Source organism: Trachurus japonicus, chromosome 9 (genome assembly GCF_045865225.1).
Source record: "Trachurus japonicus isolate A0001 chromosome 9, Traja_1.0".
Classification (NCBI taxonomy): Eukaryota; Metazoa; Chordata; class Actinopteri; order Carangiformes; family Carangidae; genus Trachurus; species Trachurus japonicus.
In genome coordinates, this window is record NC_140915.1 from 28,943,014 (window position 1) to 28,961,152 (window position 18,139).

Genomic DNA, 18,139 nt, shown 5'->3' on the forward strand with positions numbered 1-18,139 from the left:
AGCAATACTCATTTTATAGGGTAAAATGTTATGTCTCCTAGTGAAATACAGTCTGTCCTCAGTGGAACCGAGACACTCCCTTTACTTTCATCATAACTCTGATGGATGGTTTGTGCATTAACATTGTTATTTCTGTTTATGTCTAAACAGCAGTCAGAGTTTCCGATCAGATTACACAAATCTCAAATACACTGAATAACCTAAGCTCTACTTAGTACCTGCACCATGTCTTGGTCCTTTTGAAGTGTGTTTACCCAAACTGTTTGTCACCCAGACTGCAGTGTTGTTACATCTCCATGTATTTGGTAGTTCTCTTTGTCAGGTTAAGTAGGGTGAGGGCCCCGCTTTTAGTTCTGCCACGTTGGCGGTTTTCGGCGCAGTGGTATTACAACACTCCTAGTGTTTTTTATGAAGAAACACAACAGGGTAGTGATGGAATAATTATTAAGGGAGAGCAAGGTCACATGCAAGGGAGTGAGTATGTAGCAAGGTGGAAAAAGAAACACTTTCCTACTGTAAATTTGAAACCACAAGCTGCATCTATAAATAGTAAATCACAGATAAGACGAATGGTGGATATTTATATTTAGCTCATGTAGTTGTTCTTAGTGTTTGATGGGTGCCAGCAAACATCTCAAACACAGACCAGTGTGCAATTTAAGTCCATGGCTCTATTACTCCTAGTCAATGCAGCACATGGTTCAACTTAAACGGCACAAAACAGGTTTACTGTAATCCGTTAATATTGTGAACAAAGGTCAGACATCAAACAGATGTGTCAGACTGCTGCAGTGTCACACAACATTATTCCCATTGTATTGGATTAGAAATAAATGGAGAAAAGGAATGAGTGAGCAACATAGTATATTCAACATAGACCAATGGCTATACATTAGAAGGCAATTATAGGGCTAATTTCAACAGTACCTTTCCACCTTTACATCATATAGTATGTAATTACTTAAACAATAAATACCCAGGCTCATTTGGTTCTTGAGAAATACTTCATTGTACCAAGAAAAGGCATTTTCTCTGGAGAGAAATTATTTTACATCAGATCTGTAAATCAACACTGAAACATAAGTCATATCTTTATTACCCCATGTTACAGGGCACACACAATGTTCAAGTATGCCTGAGGAACTAAATGGAGCAATTAAAAAAAACAGAAAACAAAAAAACAATGAAGAATAAGAGAGATAAAATGCATTTAAAAATAAGTGAACTGGCATTGCATTTCACAAAAATTCATAAGCTCATGATTTTGGAACAATTCACTGTAAAGTGCTAACTGGTTCGAGCTGAGAAAAGCACATGTTCCCTTTGAAAGATCATACACATTACTTTATACAATGGAGGTACAGTAATAGCCAGTCATCAGGCAAGCAATTACCAACCAGAAGACATGGACCACATTTCATGTATTAGTCCTTTAATAAGATAACTGCTTCCTTAATTTCCTTGTTAATGGTAACAACGAGAATCTTGCCACTGATTGCCAGGACAATGCCAATTACAAATGCTGGTGTTGTCACTGTACAATTTTCCTTCTTTCCTTGTAATTACATGCAATTGACTGACATACAGTATCAAAATCTCAAGTCAAGTCTTTCTAATCCTCTTACGGATTGGAATCCTTGAACCAAAGGGATGAGAGCATAAGGAGAGAAGAGCAATTATTGAGGAGTGCAGGAGACCTTCCCATACTCCTCCTCCTCTTCCTCTCCTCTCCCCTGGATGTGGTGGGCTGGCCCGACAAAAGCAGGGATCTGTCCAGCTGATGCCTGCCTTCCTGCAGGTCCTGAGAATCCACTGTTTTCCTTTGTGCCTCTCATTAGGAGGCATGTTTTTAAAAAAAAAAGAAACAAATGAAAAAAATATCTGGAGGGGACTGGGTCAATAATTTTTCCCCTACTGTCCACCTAAAGCGGACATTCACCCTCCCACCCCAATCCTAACCATAAAAAGGTAAAAACAAGGTGTACTGCAGAATGGCTTTACTCCTCACAGTCTGTGGGGGGAGCTAGAGCCCCTAGGAGCTGAGGTGCGGTTGGTGGTCTTGCGGTTGTTCTGTCGTGTCTGATTCATCTTGGTGGCCGAAGGTTTCCGAGCGTCAGGCTGGCGCCTCCCCTGGGGGCCCCTTCGTTTGCCCCTTTGCCCTGCACGGCCCCTTCCGGCCCCCGCTGGTCACTTGCGTGAGTGCAGTGTGTCCTGGAACTTGGTGCTGGTGTAGCGGACGTGAAATCCTTTTTTGTTGATGGTATCGTCAGAGCGGAACTTGATCACAATGGAGTCGCCAGCTGAGTAGATCTCCTCTGGAGGCTGTCAGGACGGACAAAACCAACAGATTCATTTGTGGCTGTCACTTTCTGGTTCTTTGACTGCACTTCAATTAAAACTAAAGACTTCTCACATGCTGAAACCGGAGTCAAATCAGTGACCATGAGGAATGGTTTCTAACTACAAAGGACAGCTAGCTCTTGTAACAGCCAGGGGCCACGTAAGGGTCCGTGACCAGGACCGGCCCTCTCCAGCTTCATTCTGATTCAGGCTTTGGCTGCTATTGAAGAGGGGATAAAATATACTCTGATGATTAGTGCCAGGTGCACCACTGCAGAGAGAGCGCTGAACGAAACCATCTACTGCACGGCGCTTCACATATTTCTACTGTCTTGAGTATCAAGTCAGCCAAACTGTCTCCAGTGAAACGAATGAGGAGTTAACTGTAGTGTGTGAGCGCAGAAAATATGCAATGCTTGACCTGGCTGTTAGTCAGAATAGTAGTGTCACATGAATATTAATTCAGAACATCATACTGAAAAATAATTAGTTGGTTGAGGTACTCTGGCGGCTGCCCTGTGGCTACGACAAAGACAAGCACTGCACCGTCAAAGCAGCCAACGCTTGTGCAACCAAGTGTAAAAACACCAGACTGTTGATTAAAGCTGCCATTCATTACGTGAATAATATATCTACAATAGCCCATACGTCGTCTCGGTTTATTGGCAAAGGGATTCGAAACACAAGGAGAAAGTGGCCTGCAAATTTTATTGTAGAGCCAGCAAAACGTAGTCTACTATTTAACTGAGAAAAGCCCTTGGGCTAAAAGTAAGTCTCCCCGCACTATAATGAGTTTTCACCCTACTTCAGACTGAATTGTGTCAGTTTATTTCGACCTGTTTTATAAAAGGAAACTTGATTGAGGAGCCGGTCCCCAGGGTTCTGAGGGTGTTATGTCCCCTCCAGCGAATGATTCATTGGAACAGGCGTGAGTAAAAGGCCAGAGCTTATTACTGAAGTGTGCAAATGAAATCAAGCTGTTCTCTGACCTGAGGAAACTTGTGTTTCTATTCCCTGCTGCTCTCATTGTTCCAGACTTCAGCTGCAGCCTCAGCATTGGCTGATTAACTTGGAGTTACAACCCAATGCCAGAGATTCTGACAGTCTAGGGAGTGACGGCTTGTGTCGACCTACAGCTGCCTCCACAGCAACACTCCCAAACACGTCAACTTTAACAAAGCGATTAGAGTGTGAGTATGGACCGGAATCAAACGCCCCAGGGCAGTTCACAAAGTCACCCCATTACAAACTGCTGGCAAAGGTTGCTCAACAGCAGCACTAATTCCCAAACTATTGTCTCGACACTCCTGCTGTTATACTGTAGAATTGAAAAAAAAGTGCTGTGACAAGCCAGTTGCAGCTGTCAAAAAGAATACTGGTTTCTCTAGAAAGATTCTCACCCCTGAGCCACAGTAACGTCCCAGCCGTGGAGACTTGGTGTCGTCTCCGTCAAAGAGCTCCATGTAGTCGTAGCCGCAGTCGGCCTCTTCCTCGATTTCAAAGGTCTGAAAGATGAGCTCCACGCCGTAGCCCTTCTCTGCTGAGATCACCCATTCACAGTCGGAGGCTCCGGGGTAGTTATTGTCACCAAACTGGGCATGGGAGAACAGGTCCTTGGTTTTGACTTCAGCCTTAAGATGACCTCCACATTCTGTAGATAGAAAAGTTGTGAGCTGAGTTGCGTTTTTTGCAAACAGGAGGCAGAGTTCAGAGGGAACAGGACCAGATGTTGTACTTGCTGGTCTGTGGCTCATTTGTGGTTTTACAGTCATCCATATACAAAGGATTCTTTAACGCACTGTGTAGTTATATATGAGTCATAATCATTCTCAGACAGGGTGGTGAATTGTGCGCAAAACTAAATCAACTAAGTACAATATTCCAAGCAAAGGTTTATGAGGTTTAGCGTGATTAACTGACTTAAAATTAACTTGTTTCCCCCCAAAACAGGAGGGTTTAGACATTTTACTCAAATCTCTTCAAGCTGTTATTCTGGTTTTATTTAACAGGAGCAGAAACGAAGCACTGTTACATTGTTACACTGTTACCTGCAGTGTGGGAGGCCTCGAAGCCTTTCTTCTGAACAGAATTGTCGGAGAAAAAGCGAATGAACATCTTGTTGCCACTAGACATGATGGGCTGAGGCTTCTTGGTGCCACAGAAACGACCTAGAGTTGGCGCTTTTCCATCACGCCCGTCGTAAATCTCAATGTGGTCATAGGTACACTCCAAGTGGGCCTCCACGTCAAGCTCATTGAAGGCCTGTGAAAAAACAAAACGGTGAGTGAATAATCTTTTTTTTTTTTTAATTAGAGATCATAGGTTTCTTTTAGTAGGCTTTTTCTTTCTTTCTTAATGAAATGACATCAGCTTGACTCTCTTGGTGCACAGAGACATTAGAATTTAACAGGAGATATCTGACTAAATTACATCCTCCAATTTTTACATTGCACTTTAAAAACAGAAGAATGCATGACATGTTTTGATATCATAAATTGGCACTAATTTTCTTTAAAATAATCTACTGTTTATTACAAAAATGTGGATAATAACAGAAGGGGGAGCCACACATCGTTGTTAGGAAGGAGGCCCTTAACAGTTCCTGACATCAGCACTGTAAACACAGATGTCCTTGATAGCAATTCAATTACTCAAATGAGCAACATGAGCACAAATAAAAAAAAATAAAAAAAAACTGACACGCAAAATTACACAGAGGGCAGGAGGACGTGGCACGTACGATTTTTATGCGGTGGCCTGGAGTGGTGGTGAGTGCCCAGGTGCACGCCTTCTTGCTGGGGTATTTATCCGGCCAATTGGGGCTGGTGATGATGCCACTCACACTATTCACAGTGTGATCGCAGCCAGCTGCAAAAAAGACATCACTGATTCAACACAGACCTATGTACCATCCTAAAACTGAAGAGTCGAGCGCTTGGATTGCACTCAGGCTATTTTTGACACGTGACAGTGGCAACACATCAAGTTAAAGGCTGGACGGATCACACAACATTAAAGCCCCTGTACAGACTTTTCATTTAGTGTTGATTTTGGCGGCCCCTGTGGACGAAAGCAGCGGAATGAAGACTGCATTTCCTACTGTCATGAAGACGTTTTTCTGGCCGGCGCGTGTAGATTTGTTTTGGAAATGTCGGAAAGAAGACGGGACTTGATTTTTTTTTTTTTTTTTTTTTTTAGCAGTGTAATGTATCTATTTATCTATCTAATGTATCGTTTCGTCAGTGGTCCCGACCACGCCTTCCAGAGGTATAGAATTAGACTACTTAGAAATAGCGTATCTTCACACTGATGGGCTCATTTGCTGTTGTAGGTAACAGAGACACATCAGCAGAAACCAGAGACTTTTGCGTATCCAGTTAAAAGCTCCGTACAGGGGCTTTAAGTCAAGAACAGACATAATTACGCCATCATCATCAAGGAGACAAACATTTGAGGTGAAATACCTTCTTTACAGTCGTGTTTGTTCTCATGCAGCACAAAGCCACTCCTGCACTGACAGCTGTAGCTCCCAAAGGTGTTGACACACTCATGTTGACAGCCACCATTCTCCTTAGAGCACTCGTCTTTGTCTGCAGAGAAAAAGGACACAACTTTGGTGACTGTTCCCTTTGAGAGGCTTATAGTTCAGTGACCGAGTGGAAACAAATTGAGATATTGGGATTTTATTCTACCTCAGAGGACTCACCTGAGAAGAACTGTGCTTTAAAGCCCTTTTTGGACACTGTGTTGTCCGATTTGAATTCAATCCGCATGTTGTTGTACTGAGAGGTAATAGCTTCTGGTTTCTCCGCCCCACAGAACTTCCCATGCAGTCTTGAATCTGCTGAAAGCCCGCTGCGCACCTCCACAAAGTCATACTTGCAAACCTGGGCAGAGAAGCAAAACATGCAAAGAAATTGAGTGAAACTTATTTGGTTTAAATTATGAAACACAAAAGAGAGGAAGTTTGGTGTGGAAGTGGAAAGATGTGGTGCAGTGACAGAGAAGAGAGAGAGAGAGAGAGAGAGCACAGAACAAACCCACCCCGTGCCGATTCATAATAACCCCAATGCTCACGTCATTGCCCTCAGTCTCAAAGACGTCAAAGAGCAGAGTGATGCGGTACTGCGTGGGGGCGACCAGCTGCCAGATGCAGTTCTTGTTTGGCGGGTACTCTCTGGGCCAACCCGGGCTGGTGATTGACCCATTCAGCTTGGTGATGAAGCCTCCGCAGGCAGCTGCACAGGGAAACACAATATGGCAAGAGACAAGGACAAATAGTTAGCTTGATACAGATGCAAATGTGCAGAGAGGATATAAATTGTTATAAATATATAAATAAATCACCACATGTTTCAACAAGATCCAAATGTTATGTGGCAAACCATACAGCTGAAATGGGAGCTCTCTGAAATACCCTTTCTGTGTCCTGAATAAGCCTGATTACTGCCGACCTGCCTAAGAGGGCTATGGCATGCTTTCTATCAGTTACGCAACTCACAACATGTTTGAACAACTGGTGGTACCCATTCCCTCACCTGACTATGCTAAAATGAATGTGCAGTGTTGATCCCTGCAGCTACTAAAAACTGTTCAATCATCAGATGTGCACATTGCAGTGGTAAACGTTACAATATTTAACAATACAGATGTGAGGCACTGGGTGGTTAGTCATCTCACAAAAAAAGAGGAAAGTAAATGCAGCTCTAATGAACAAAAAACAATACAACAATCTTTGTTGTTTTAATGTGCTATATCTTTACTTTCTTTACAGTTACACTGTTGTGTGGGAGTAGAGCTGATTATGTCGGTGGTGAGAATCTTACACAGATGCATCCTGTTTAAGTACCTACAGGATTATTTATGTAAGAGCCTTTACCGTCAAATTTGTCGAAAGCCTTTCTTTTCCAATCTTATCTGATAGAGCTTGCATTATTTCAATGTGACCTGCTTGTCTTTCACTTTTACAGTTCTTTGGTTTCTACAGCAGCTAACAAATCTACAGCAAAAGTTTCGTATTGAGAGGGCTGTAGTGATAGCTGACTTCCTCTAGGGCGCACAGCGGTGACACGGTCAACCTGATATTGTACAGCTTGTAGTTGGATCTTAAACAACAACAACATATAATTTGAGATAAAAATACTTACATTGTTGTGACTCAAATCTTTCAAAGACAGTGCCCTGCCAGCATAAGCATTACAGTATCCTTTTCTGGCTTTTAGGAATGACTGTACTTATTGTATTTGGGTGGCTAACCGTGTTAAGGGCTTTAGCATGTAAATTACATGGTGAGGAGGGCCGGTAACTTTTCTCCCTGTACTTACCCTCACAGCTGCGCTTGTCAGCAGCCAGCTCATAGCCTGGGTCACAGGCACACTTGTAGCTGCCTAGTGTGTTGACACAGCGTTGCTCACAGCGACCGTTGTCCGGCTTGGAGCACTCATCCATCTCTGAAAACACAAAGATATGTTGGGACCCTGTTAGCTGGCCCCCCTGGCCCAGTGGCTTACAAGAGAAACCCCCCCGAACAACAGCAGAGAAAAGCAAAGAGGGTCGCAGGGAATCCAAAGGTGCAATCGGAGGAAAAATATCTGGGATGAACTGCTGGACCACTTTAACCATCATGACAGGTGGAGCGATTACTGGAGCCTTCTCTCCAAAGAGTTTACAACCCCTAACCCCTAACCTTTGAAGAAGTTGGCAGCAAAGCCGGCCTTGTTGACAGAGCCATCTGAAACAAATTTCATCCACAGGTGGTTGGAGCTGGTTTTGATGTCATCTGGCTTGTCGTAGCCACAGAAGCGGCCCAGCAGAGGGCTGTTTTCAGAGTTCCCATCTCGCACCTCCAAGTAGTCATAGGCACAACTATCGTGTCTCTCAATCTGAGGCAAGGTAGAGAGTTTGAGGTTAATTTTACAAAAAATACAAAAAAATAAATTTTTATTTGATTTATTAGAAAATTGAGTACTGGGCCTTACCTCAAAAGACTGGAAGGTAAGGCCTACGTGATAGCCCTGAGCCACAGAAATCTTCCAGACGCACACTTTGTTGGGCCTGTAATCATCAGGATAGTTGGGAGACTGGATCTGGCCGTTGTCCTTCTTCACCTCCCCACCACAGATGGCTGCATGTGACAGTAAAAACAATAAAAACAACACTGAGCTCCCTTGATAGCAATATAATCGGTGCATGCCTCTGCAAAAAAAAGAAAACTCACTGTTCTGATTTACGCAATGTGGATTAACTGAAATGCCTCCACCACCCGCTCCCACACACACAAACACACATCATCTTTTTGCATGGTCTGGAAACAATGGAGCTGAATGTGAAGACCGGCCAAAATCTGATTAATGCAGTGTAAAGTGCCTGACACATCAGCAGTAGGGGAGCCAAAAAACTGTGGATATTAATGCAGCTCCTAGGCACATTGTTGGATGTGTGACTGGCCATGCGTTCAGTGCTGGGATGGAGAGCAGCAAGGTCATGGAATGGGTGCTTACCCTCATAAACAGCGGAGAAACCTTTTCCCACCCAGTTACTGCTGCTGCGGAACTCAATCCACAGACGGCTGTCGGTAGAGATGATTGGCTCAGGCAGCTTGTCACCACAGAAACGACCTGGGTCATAGGTGGAGGCACACACACACACAGACCAAGATTTGATCAATTACAGTGAAGATAAGAGAGAGAAAAATGAGAGAAAGTATGAAAAGGAGCTTAACTTACAGTTAGCTTCTTTATTTTATCATTTAACCTTTGGCAAATCCATATACTGAATGTCCTGGGTCTGACTAGCTGAAACTAAAGTACTGCTCTAAATTTGTCCAGAAACAAATTCACCAATAAACTATTATTTTATAAATCATTCATTTTCTTTTGTGAGTATAAATATACAATGAAATTAATAATTCCCGCTGTCCTGTTCAGTTATAATTTACCTTTGAGTGGTGCCTTCCTCCAGTATCCATCTCGGATCTCCACATGGTCATACCAACACAGGTGACTCCTGTACAGATCCATGGAGGTGAAGTTCAGAATGATCTTAAAAACAAAGAGGATGATTATTGACAAAGTATGGGTCAAAAGTCGCACACTGTTCATGCTCAGACAAATAGGAAGTGACAGAGGCCGTGCCCTGTCCTGGCACTGACATCTGTCTTAGGCGATCTAATCACAAGTGGACAGCTCTATGTTCAGGGCTGAACGCATCCAAGACGCATTGAGAGCACATTTCAGATCAGATCACTCAGCCTATATTTGGAGAGGGTCTGGGCCACATGTGTCCACATACTTTTAGCAGTGTGAATGCAAATGTGTCCTCGGCCATAATGAGGGACCAACTACTCTATTGACATCTTCTGCCACTTATTAGTCCCTACACAGTTTTATAAGGACCCTAAAACTGTTCTGGTTAAAACCTTATTTCCTTTTGGAGCTGTGAGCGATACATTGTTTTGCTCAACTCCTCTTTGCCCTGCTCTCTCCGACACATCTGTAGTCGTCATATAATAACAACAATGTTTGTATGCATTTTATTTGTGTGCAGGAGAGTGAGATCTGATGACAAACAAGCACTCAGAGGCTCATGTAAAGACACATTCAAATGCCCAGCAAGAACAATAGAGACAATAGTTAGAGCTGACCACTTGTGCAGACCTGAAGATGCATATGAACGCCAGATCTGAACAGGGCCAGAGTCACCAGAGATACATCAGTATGCAGTCACGAGTGTTTGTTTTGGGTCGTCTCAAAATCGATCTGGCACTTTCCATAAGCTCATACCTTTTCTCCTGGTGTGACTGATATTCTCCAGATGCAGTGCATGTAGGCTGAGTATCCATTGGGGAAGCCAGGAGAGGAAAAGTTCCCACTGCTGTCCTGCAGACTGTCCCCACATCCTGTGAACAGAAACAAACAAACACAAACCTGCATGTGAGGGGTGAACCATGAGGCTACACTAATTAGTCTCTATACAGATATATAAACATCAGCTCTGAAATCAAATACCAGAGATCCACTGCTGAGACAAAAACTTGATTCTGGACTTATAACACTGAATGTGAAGTAAAGGGCAGCTCTTTCATGTTCCAGGGCACATCTGCTGATGATATTCACCCACAGCCCTGCGACTCACCCCTCCCCTCCCCTCCCCTCCCCCACCTACTCCAGATGATGATCACACAAAGGAATAGAGAGTGTGAGACACTTTCTCCGAGCATCCTCTGAAAATAAACCTGGCCCACTATAAATAAAACAGCCCTCTGGAGGATGTGATGCATTATGTACGTGTTGCCAGCACAGAGCCACCCTCAGTTTGACTGGCAAAAGTGTGCAAGTGTGCGACGACTTGAGTCCAAACACAATATACAGCCACACGGAACATCTGAGGGAGGCTCCTGCCAAGTGGGGGAGAGATAAGTTTAATTAAGACAAGACCGAGAGGAAATGATAGAGATTCATCGTGGGAACTGTGCATGCATTCATTATTACCTCTGTGTTATCTTTACCTTGGGCTGCATTTAGCAAGAGTAAGGAAAACATCTCCCCCAACTGTTTGCGTTCATTGCTCCCCTCGAGGATGGTGTGTAAGCAATAAAAAACGAGAAGCCCTGAGCTACGAGTTGTGTGTAATAATGCTTGGCAAAGGCTCTGCCAATACTAACCCATTAACAAGCACTCAGGCACACACAAGTGTGACAAACACTCCCAGGAATGCTGCATGAATGGAAGATCCGTGGCTCTTTAAGGATTTCTTTTTCCAAGAACACGTGGAGACTCACTACCTCATCCCCCACAATGTGCGCCACATCATCCAGTCTTCGGCACGAGACGGAGACTGCCGCGAAGATTGAGACAGATCGTTTTCACAGACACATATAGATCCATTTAAGGTTAAAACTTCCAGCTCTACTCTAAAACCACACTGGCTGGTCCATCCCTGGTGATCCATCTCCATGTTTATTCATTGCGCTTTAATGTGAGGCTGACAGCTCAGCTATCCTGGCCTGACCTACAATTAACTGTCTGACATCAAATCTATTCAGCAGAAGGCTGCACTCAATGTACATCTGTTAATGTTATAAATTCTGTTTACTTGGACAGCATGAAATCCTCCCTCCCCTCTCTGGAAGCATAAACAAAGTGAGGGCTCCTGAAATGTGCCAGGCTTACATAACTCTCCTTAGTGTGTATAGCTGTGCATTTACCACTGCACATGATAAGAGGTGTATGTTGGTTCACAACAGTCATTTTAGTCATTGTCCTGTCCCAACCAGCTGTTCTTTTGCTTCTATCTGGGAAAGAGTGATGACAAACTTCCTGTCCCTGGGTAGTGTTTACACTCCACCCAGCTTGGGACTCTTGGACGCTGTAGTCAAGGAACCACACCACATCAATAGTAGATGCTTGGCTGTTTCTGCACAGTGTGAGCTGCATCTGGGGAAGGCAGGAGGAGCTGCAGACCTCTCTCTCAGGGCTATGTTGCACACACATGCAAAAATAGACAGGAAAAACCCATAGCAGACAGGATCTGTCATTTGGACTTACTGGAGCATTTGTAGAGTTTGCGTGCCTGTGCGATATCCCCTTTGCTCAGTCTGGTTCTCTGGCCAATGGGTGGTCGCACTCCGTTCACATCGTAGCGTGGCAGGATGGTGTCCAGGAAGATGCCTCTGCAATTCAGTCAGAGAGACTGATGTTAATGTTGCATGAAGCACAGATGAACAGAGTCCGGCAACTAGTCCAACATGCATGCACATCACAAAACATGTTTGCTCGGGGATTAAGTGACTTACCGTCCATCAGTGCAATTCAATCACTGTCAACATTATTATTAATTGTTTCTGATGGATTGAGACCTCTAAATATCATGATGAAAATGAGTACTGCCAGCCTTGACTAAGCCAAACAAAATGTGGTTCAATAAAAAAAAAGAAAATACAGTAAATTTGACTGCCAGGCAAGAGGAGCATGGGAGGCTCACATTCAATTTGGATTAGCATTTAAAAAGATGTAGACGTGGTGATTCAGAACACTAACATAAAACACTAATGTACATCTGTATAACACACACAGGAGACTTCTTTTAAACACACACATCTTATAAATATTTCCACCGACCAAACAAGGTAATGCTTTTAACAAGACTGCTTGTAATGCGCCAGTTAAAATCAGACAGCGTGAAGCCTTCTACCTGCTGTCAACCCCAGCATGAGTCTGCACACCCATGTAGACACAAGAGTATTATCATTTAAGATAAACACCCACAAGCTTGTACTCTTACACATAATAGATCATGAAAACCACTTCTCTAACAAACCTCTTATCTCTGAATAAAGCCTCTCTTAATAAGTAACCATTTGAGATGTAGTTGACACGTTGTTACATCCGACCTATCCATCTTTTTCTAATGAGCTACATATAAATTGTGACGTTATTTAAAAAATGGACAGTCATTACTAAATAATTTACTTTCTCTGTCAATGGTAAGTCATTTGCCATTTCCACAACACAACATCTAGTGATAGAGCAGCATGAGTATGTGAAGGTTGCGAAGGTATTCATGGTTTCCGTTGTTAAAAAGTCATTCATTTTTATACTTTGATCCCTCTAAGTTGACTTTTCTCTGACTGAAATTCAACACATGGTCAGCTGCGGTCATTTTCAGGTCGGGGTCACACAGTCTGTTTCTGAGGTTAACACTGAAATCATTCTTTGCACGCGTCTGCCGTACAGATGGACCAAAACTTAAGACTTTCTGCAGAGTCACAGAGCGTTCAAAATAAATTGCACAAGCTGTGAAAGTAGGATCACGAACAGCCACATGTCTTGTTTGACTTCAAAGTCCAAAGACAAAAAAACAATCAGGTAAGCATCGACACAGTTTTTAAAAAAAAAAAGGCACAACACAACAGTTTGCCCAGTAATACTCTCTCCACACTGCTGCTTCACTTAACACTTTGCTAGTTTATCATCTCCATTTTTCTCTAAGTACTGGCGAGCAACGGCCTGGCTCCCTTTCTGTTCCCATGGTGACATGCCTATCAACGCCAGGCATGTGCAAACAGAGCAAACTGAGCTAACAGTTTAGACTCTGCCTGCCTGTCTGTCTCTGAGCTTCCAGGAGCCCGTATGCTGGCTGCCGTGAAAAACGCCACTCCAGTCGGTGTCAGACCAGACAAAGGGCACACTGGCAGGTCTCTATTTGAGTTGGCACAGCTCCATGCACCGGTCTTGAAAAATATCTCTGGCGTAAAGGAGGGGGGCAAGCTGAGTTGTGGGTTGGATAACACACCCCAGACAAAAAGCATGGGGGATCAGCCCTGTTTGTCCCCAGGAGACACAGCAAAACATCAAGACAAGCCATGAAATCTTCCAAACAACACCCGCACCAAAGGCCCTGGCTTCCCACGGTGATTTACTGTAAAACACCGAGCAAACACACTAATAATGGGGTAACACAGAGGGACACAGCCAATCAGATCTCAAGAAAAAGTGCTTGGAATGACTTGTGAAAAGCTAACAGGAGCCCCCGTCCACTAATACAAATCTGTGAAACATTCCCCAGCAGTGGCAGCAATTTCTCTCTCATGTCTAAACAGTCCTATCGATCAACACAGCTCCACGAATTAAGACAGCAGCAGAATAAGAGCAAAAACAGAGCCGGGCAGATTACCCGACATAAACATACTTTGGCTGCTCCATTGTGCTGCAACCGTGCACTACATACCACAAATTTACGAGATCATGAGCTTGTGTCTAAATCAAGACGTCAGAATGATAGCTAAATGCAGCATTCATCCGACAACTTAAAAAAAAGCAAACAAAATCAGTTGCGATCTTAAGATCCTGTAACCTGAAAGGAAAGGTTGTTGTTTCTATGACGGTAAAAGAAGTTTCTTGTTCTATTTCATACCAGATGTTATCTGTGCCTCTCTGTTCCCTCATGTTGCTGTTTTCCTTTGTACAGTATTCAACACTAGAACCAAACAAAATCAAATTCTACAAATAAACACCCTGTTTTCAGCTCTATTCTGTCAGTGCATTCTTGACCTAAAGTTTGGATGCATCCAGACAGGCATTTCTGTACGTTGGCCTACACCCAGCCACAGCCTCCGTTTAGACAAAGATTCCCTCTCTGCTTCCCAGAATCTGTTTGCCGCATGGCAGTTGATTTGTGAAGAGGCCCATACACTGAGAGAGTAACAGCATATGGGAGAGCTGGTGAAGGTGGGGGAAAAAAATCCATATACAGCTGACATCGGAGGCTAAGTAAGAACAAAAGGACAGCCAACAGCTGGTTCTCATATAAAGAAGTAGTGATGATCATAGTCTGGGATCACTTGTTTTTTTGCTTTGAATTACGTGTGCAGTTAGATCACATTACATCCACTCTGAATTGCTGAGGGCCGACAAAACTATTCCTGCTGTAGGTATAACGCAGCATATTTCAAGACGCTGTTCCTGCAGCTGTCCCAAAGGTTCCTCCTTATTGTTTATCTATGCAATAGAGACAAGAGTCAAACTTGCAGTATTCAAACCCAAAACTGAAGTCCTGTCCTGTACACAGCAGGGGGATGTAACCATAACATTTACACAACTTAATGTAAAGCTTGGTTGTGGCAGCTTATAAATAATATAACATATATGGACAGATTGTCAAGAAGCCACTTTGCAATGAGTGTAGTGATGCTTTTGTGATTACAAAGATGACTCAGAAGCTGAATCTGAGTCAACTCCTCCCAAGAGACCTATTTTGGCTTTGCCAGTTTTACACAGCTGATAAACAGCACTTCATATTAACCACAGCCTAAGAGGACTAGAGTAAGGGACTGATCAGTGTTTATTTGGCCTTTTTCTAGTTAGGTTGTCACACTGTTGCTGTAATATCCCTGGATGATGTTGCGCTGAATGTCAGCACATCTGGGAGGGTTTCCTCTGGCAAACAACAGGAAGAAACAAATGAGGTCAACCCGCGACAAATCTCTATTACAAACAGAAGTTTATCTCTACAACATGTTTCCAGTTTCTCCTACAATTTCAACACCAAAGTTGTTTTCAGTCAGGCCTCCAAAGTTTGGCTATTAATGCTCATAAACATATTAATAGTACTGTGGTACTTTTTTTACTGAGGCTGGGAAGCATTAGCAGGTAAGCAAAACTTTCCTTTAAGGGGAACATTTCTAAGCATATGTAGGGGATTATTAAGGCTTTTATGCCCCGAGTACAGAAAACATTTAGTGGAAAGACTTCTATAGTAACACCTATGGAAACACCTTGGAAATTATTCTACAAGCCCCTGCTGTGGCCCGGGGTAAATATCACGCGACTAATCATGAAAGCCTCTTCAAAGAGCCTTTAGGAGCATAATGAGGTGGTTCACAACTTTTACAAGAAGCTTCACGCTGCCTTGAAAGTGGCACACAGAATTGTTGTTGTGATGAAGAAGGACGGCTGTTGCTGGTCGAGCTCAGTACCGGGACCGGGGCTGCTTCACTTGGGTCTCTACTACAAAAGCAGCAAGGAATCAAGGAGAGGAGCCTTAACTTGAACAGGCAGTGGGAAGGAGCTGGAATATCTCAGAAAACACTCTCACTATGGCGACAAAGACTTGGCCTTCATGTTAAAGACCAAACCTGAATATTAATCTATTTTTACGTTTTTAACAATTAACAATTAACACAAAAAACACTGCATAATAAGTGCATAAGTGTAAAATGTAGATGATACTGTTCTGGATGTCAGAACAGGCAAAACCTATAGTATTAAGCAACAACTCAGCAGAACATGAAATAGACGTACTCTGATCCACTCTGGGTCCTAAAGGGAGAGGCTAACTGGAACTAAACACGTCAGATTTCTTCCTACACGTTACTTCATTCAGCAAGGGTATTATGATTTGATCCTCAGTGGTCCCAATACAGCAATAAGCAACTCAAGCTTAAAAATTACATAACTTACATTGATACTCTTCCAGTCTCCCAGACGCCCCACGCCCAATATTTATTGATTGTTCAAAAAAAAAAAAAATTAAGTCGAGCCAAAACAAACGTAGACAGGCCCTCATTTCAAAATACAAGCTTTTGAAGGAGCTACTTTATAAAAGATCCACTGAGGACACACTTTCTTCTCAAGAAACCAATGTCTATAGAAAGAAAACTTTTCAGATCCAAGATAGACATTCAAGCGACAGTCAGGCTGTCCTCAGGCTACATGTTAGTTTTCTAGTGATTTGTTACAAGGGAGAACAAGTGTTTCATTCTTTCTTCTTCTTCCAAAGCTTCGGGAATTAAGAAAAATTCCTCAGCGGCAGCAGCTGGTGTATCATAGATCTATACAGTCATAAAACACTCTGAGCAGAAATGGAAAATAAGACGATGGGTTAAAAGGTCACAGCAGGGTGGAAAACACTCTGTCCTGACGTGATCTATAGCTAGTCTTCATGTCTAGGACATGTGTAACTGAACTTGGTTTGGCTCTTACCTGGAGAATGTATTCCTGGCATAGTGCATGATACTGTCAAAGTCATAGACTTCTCCTAAAGAGTCCACCTCCCCTGGCTCCATCTTCAAGAAGTTATACTCCTGTCCTGTGAACGGAAAAGGGGGAAAGCTGAATTATGAATCATGAAGCTGAGTCAGATTGTGAACCAAGTTGTATATATGTCAAGGGTGAATACAGAGATACTCTGTCTGAAAACTGCATCAAACAGCAGCACAACTGATACAGATGAATCACTTGTGTTAGTGCCAGACAGAAATGGCCTGGCATGCATTTAACTCCTAATATTTTACACCTGTTACAATCTATTACACCAAAAGAAATAAACTAAGCTGTCCTGCTGACTGATTGTCACGAGTAGCCACGTTTTTATGTGGTTTAGCAGATCTAAAAATACCATTTCACCGAAATCTGCAGGGCCTACTAGTATTTTTTTGAGTTTTTACAATCTTAGCCCAGTCCACTCTGTGTGTGCAGAAATATGTGGCTTTTATTATTTTCTCTCCCGCTGTGTCTCTCTAACATTATTGTTGAGGGATTGTAGTGAGTCCTGTGCTCCTACCTGGTTGGATGTTGTCTCTGATAATGCTGACATGTTCGTCGCGATCAGGTCGTGTGTGTTCGTGCCAGAAGCCAATCACATGACCCAACTCATGCACCACGATGCCAAACTTGTCACAGTTTTTCCCAATGGATATGGCCTGAGGGCCTCCTCCACGGCGACCCACATAGGAACAGCACCTATGAATCAGCAACCAGACATGGAAACATAGAGAAACAGTGTCACCAAAGCCAAAATATAGTGACTACTAGGCTTATGTTTTTATAAGTGAAAAAAAAAGACTAACAAGTGAGTGGAAACTAGAGAGGGAGGCCAACAGAAGTCATGTTTCCGAGGGGAGAAGAAGTAGGAATGTGTCTGTGGCTCTATAAAGTCGACCAGCTCCTATTGGGCAACGTGCTCTGGATGTATAGAACGAAGCTCGTGACATTATCTCCACAAGGTCTGGTCTGTTTCACCGGACATTTGCACAGGGCGACCGGCCATCCACACCTACAGCAGTGACATTCATTCATCCATCTGCCAATGCAAATGCTGAGAGTGACGGTGGAAGCTGGCTGACTGCAGCGCTCCGTCTCAGCGTGACATGAAAGGTTCAGTGTGGGAGTCTGAGGACGGGCACACACATCACAGCCCTGTGGACCAGACAGCCACTCTCTAATTACTGCCGGCCCGGCCAGGCTCTCCTGAGACACGCCTTGAACTTTGCACAGGACAGATGGGGGCCTGCTGAATATGC

At 43.3% G+C, this 18,139-nt stretch overlaps 1 protein-coding gene across 2 annotated transcripts in view; it reads right to left on the reverse strand.

Moving 5' to 3' along the window:
• Positions 1-847: 847 nt before the first annotated feature.
• The window catches only part of bmp1a (bone morphogenetic protein 1a), a 30,358-nt gene continuing 13,066 nt past the window's right edge, over positions 848-18,139 (reverse strand). The window contains exons 5-20 of one of the 2 annotated variants that reach the window (XM_085787178.1): positions 17,401-17,579; positions 16,821-16,926; positions 11,886-12,010; positions 10,122-10,237; positions 9,278-9,380; positions 8,841-8,957; positions 8,319-8,464; positions 8,027-8,222; positions 7,665-7,790; positions 6,418-6,578; positions 6,047-6,227; positions 5,805-5,930; positions 5,081-5,208; positions 4,389-4,602; positions 3,741-3,991; positions 848-2,322 (exon numbers count right to left, since the gene is read on the reverse strand). In XM_085787178.1, the coding sequence (XP_085643304.1) occupies positions 2,188-2,322; positions 3,741-3,991; positions 4,389-4,602; positions 5,081-5,208; positions 5,805-5,930; positions 6,047-6,227; positions 6,418-6,578; positions 7,665-7,790; positions 8,027-8,222; positions 8,319-8,464; positions 8,841-8,957; positions 9,278-9,380; positions 10,122-10,237; positions 11,886-12,010; positions 16,821-16,926; positions 17,401-17,579 (2,410 nt within the window). In that variant the 3' untranslated portion in view covers positions 848-2,187. Of the gene's footprint in view, positions 2,323-3,740; positions 3,992-4,388; positions 4,603-5,080; positions 5,209-5,804; positions 5,931-6,046; positions 6,228-6,384; positions 6,579-7,664; positions 7,791-8,026; positions 8,223-8,318; positions 8,465-8,840; positions 8,958-9,277; positions 9,381-10,121; positions 10,238-11,885; positions 12,011-16,820; positions 16,927-17,400; positions 17,580-18,139 lie in introns of both variants that reach the window. The other variant, XM_085787177.1, reaches the window with a different exon arrangement.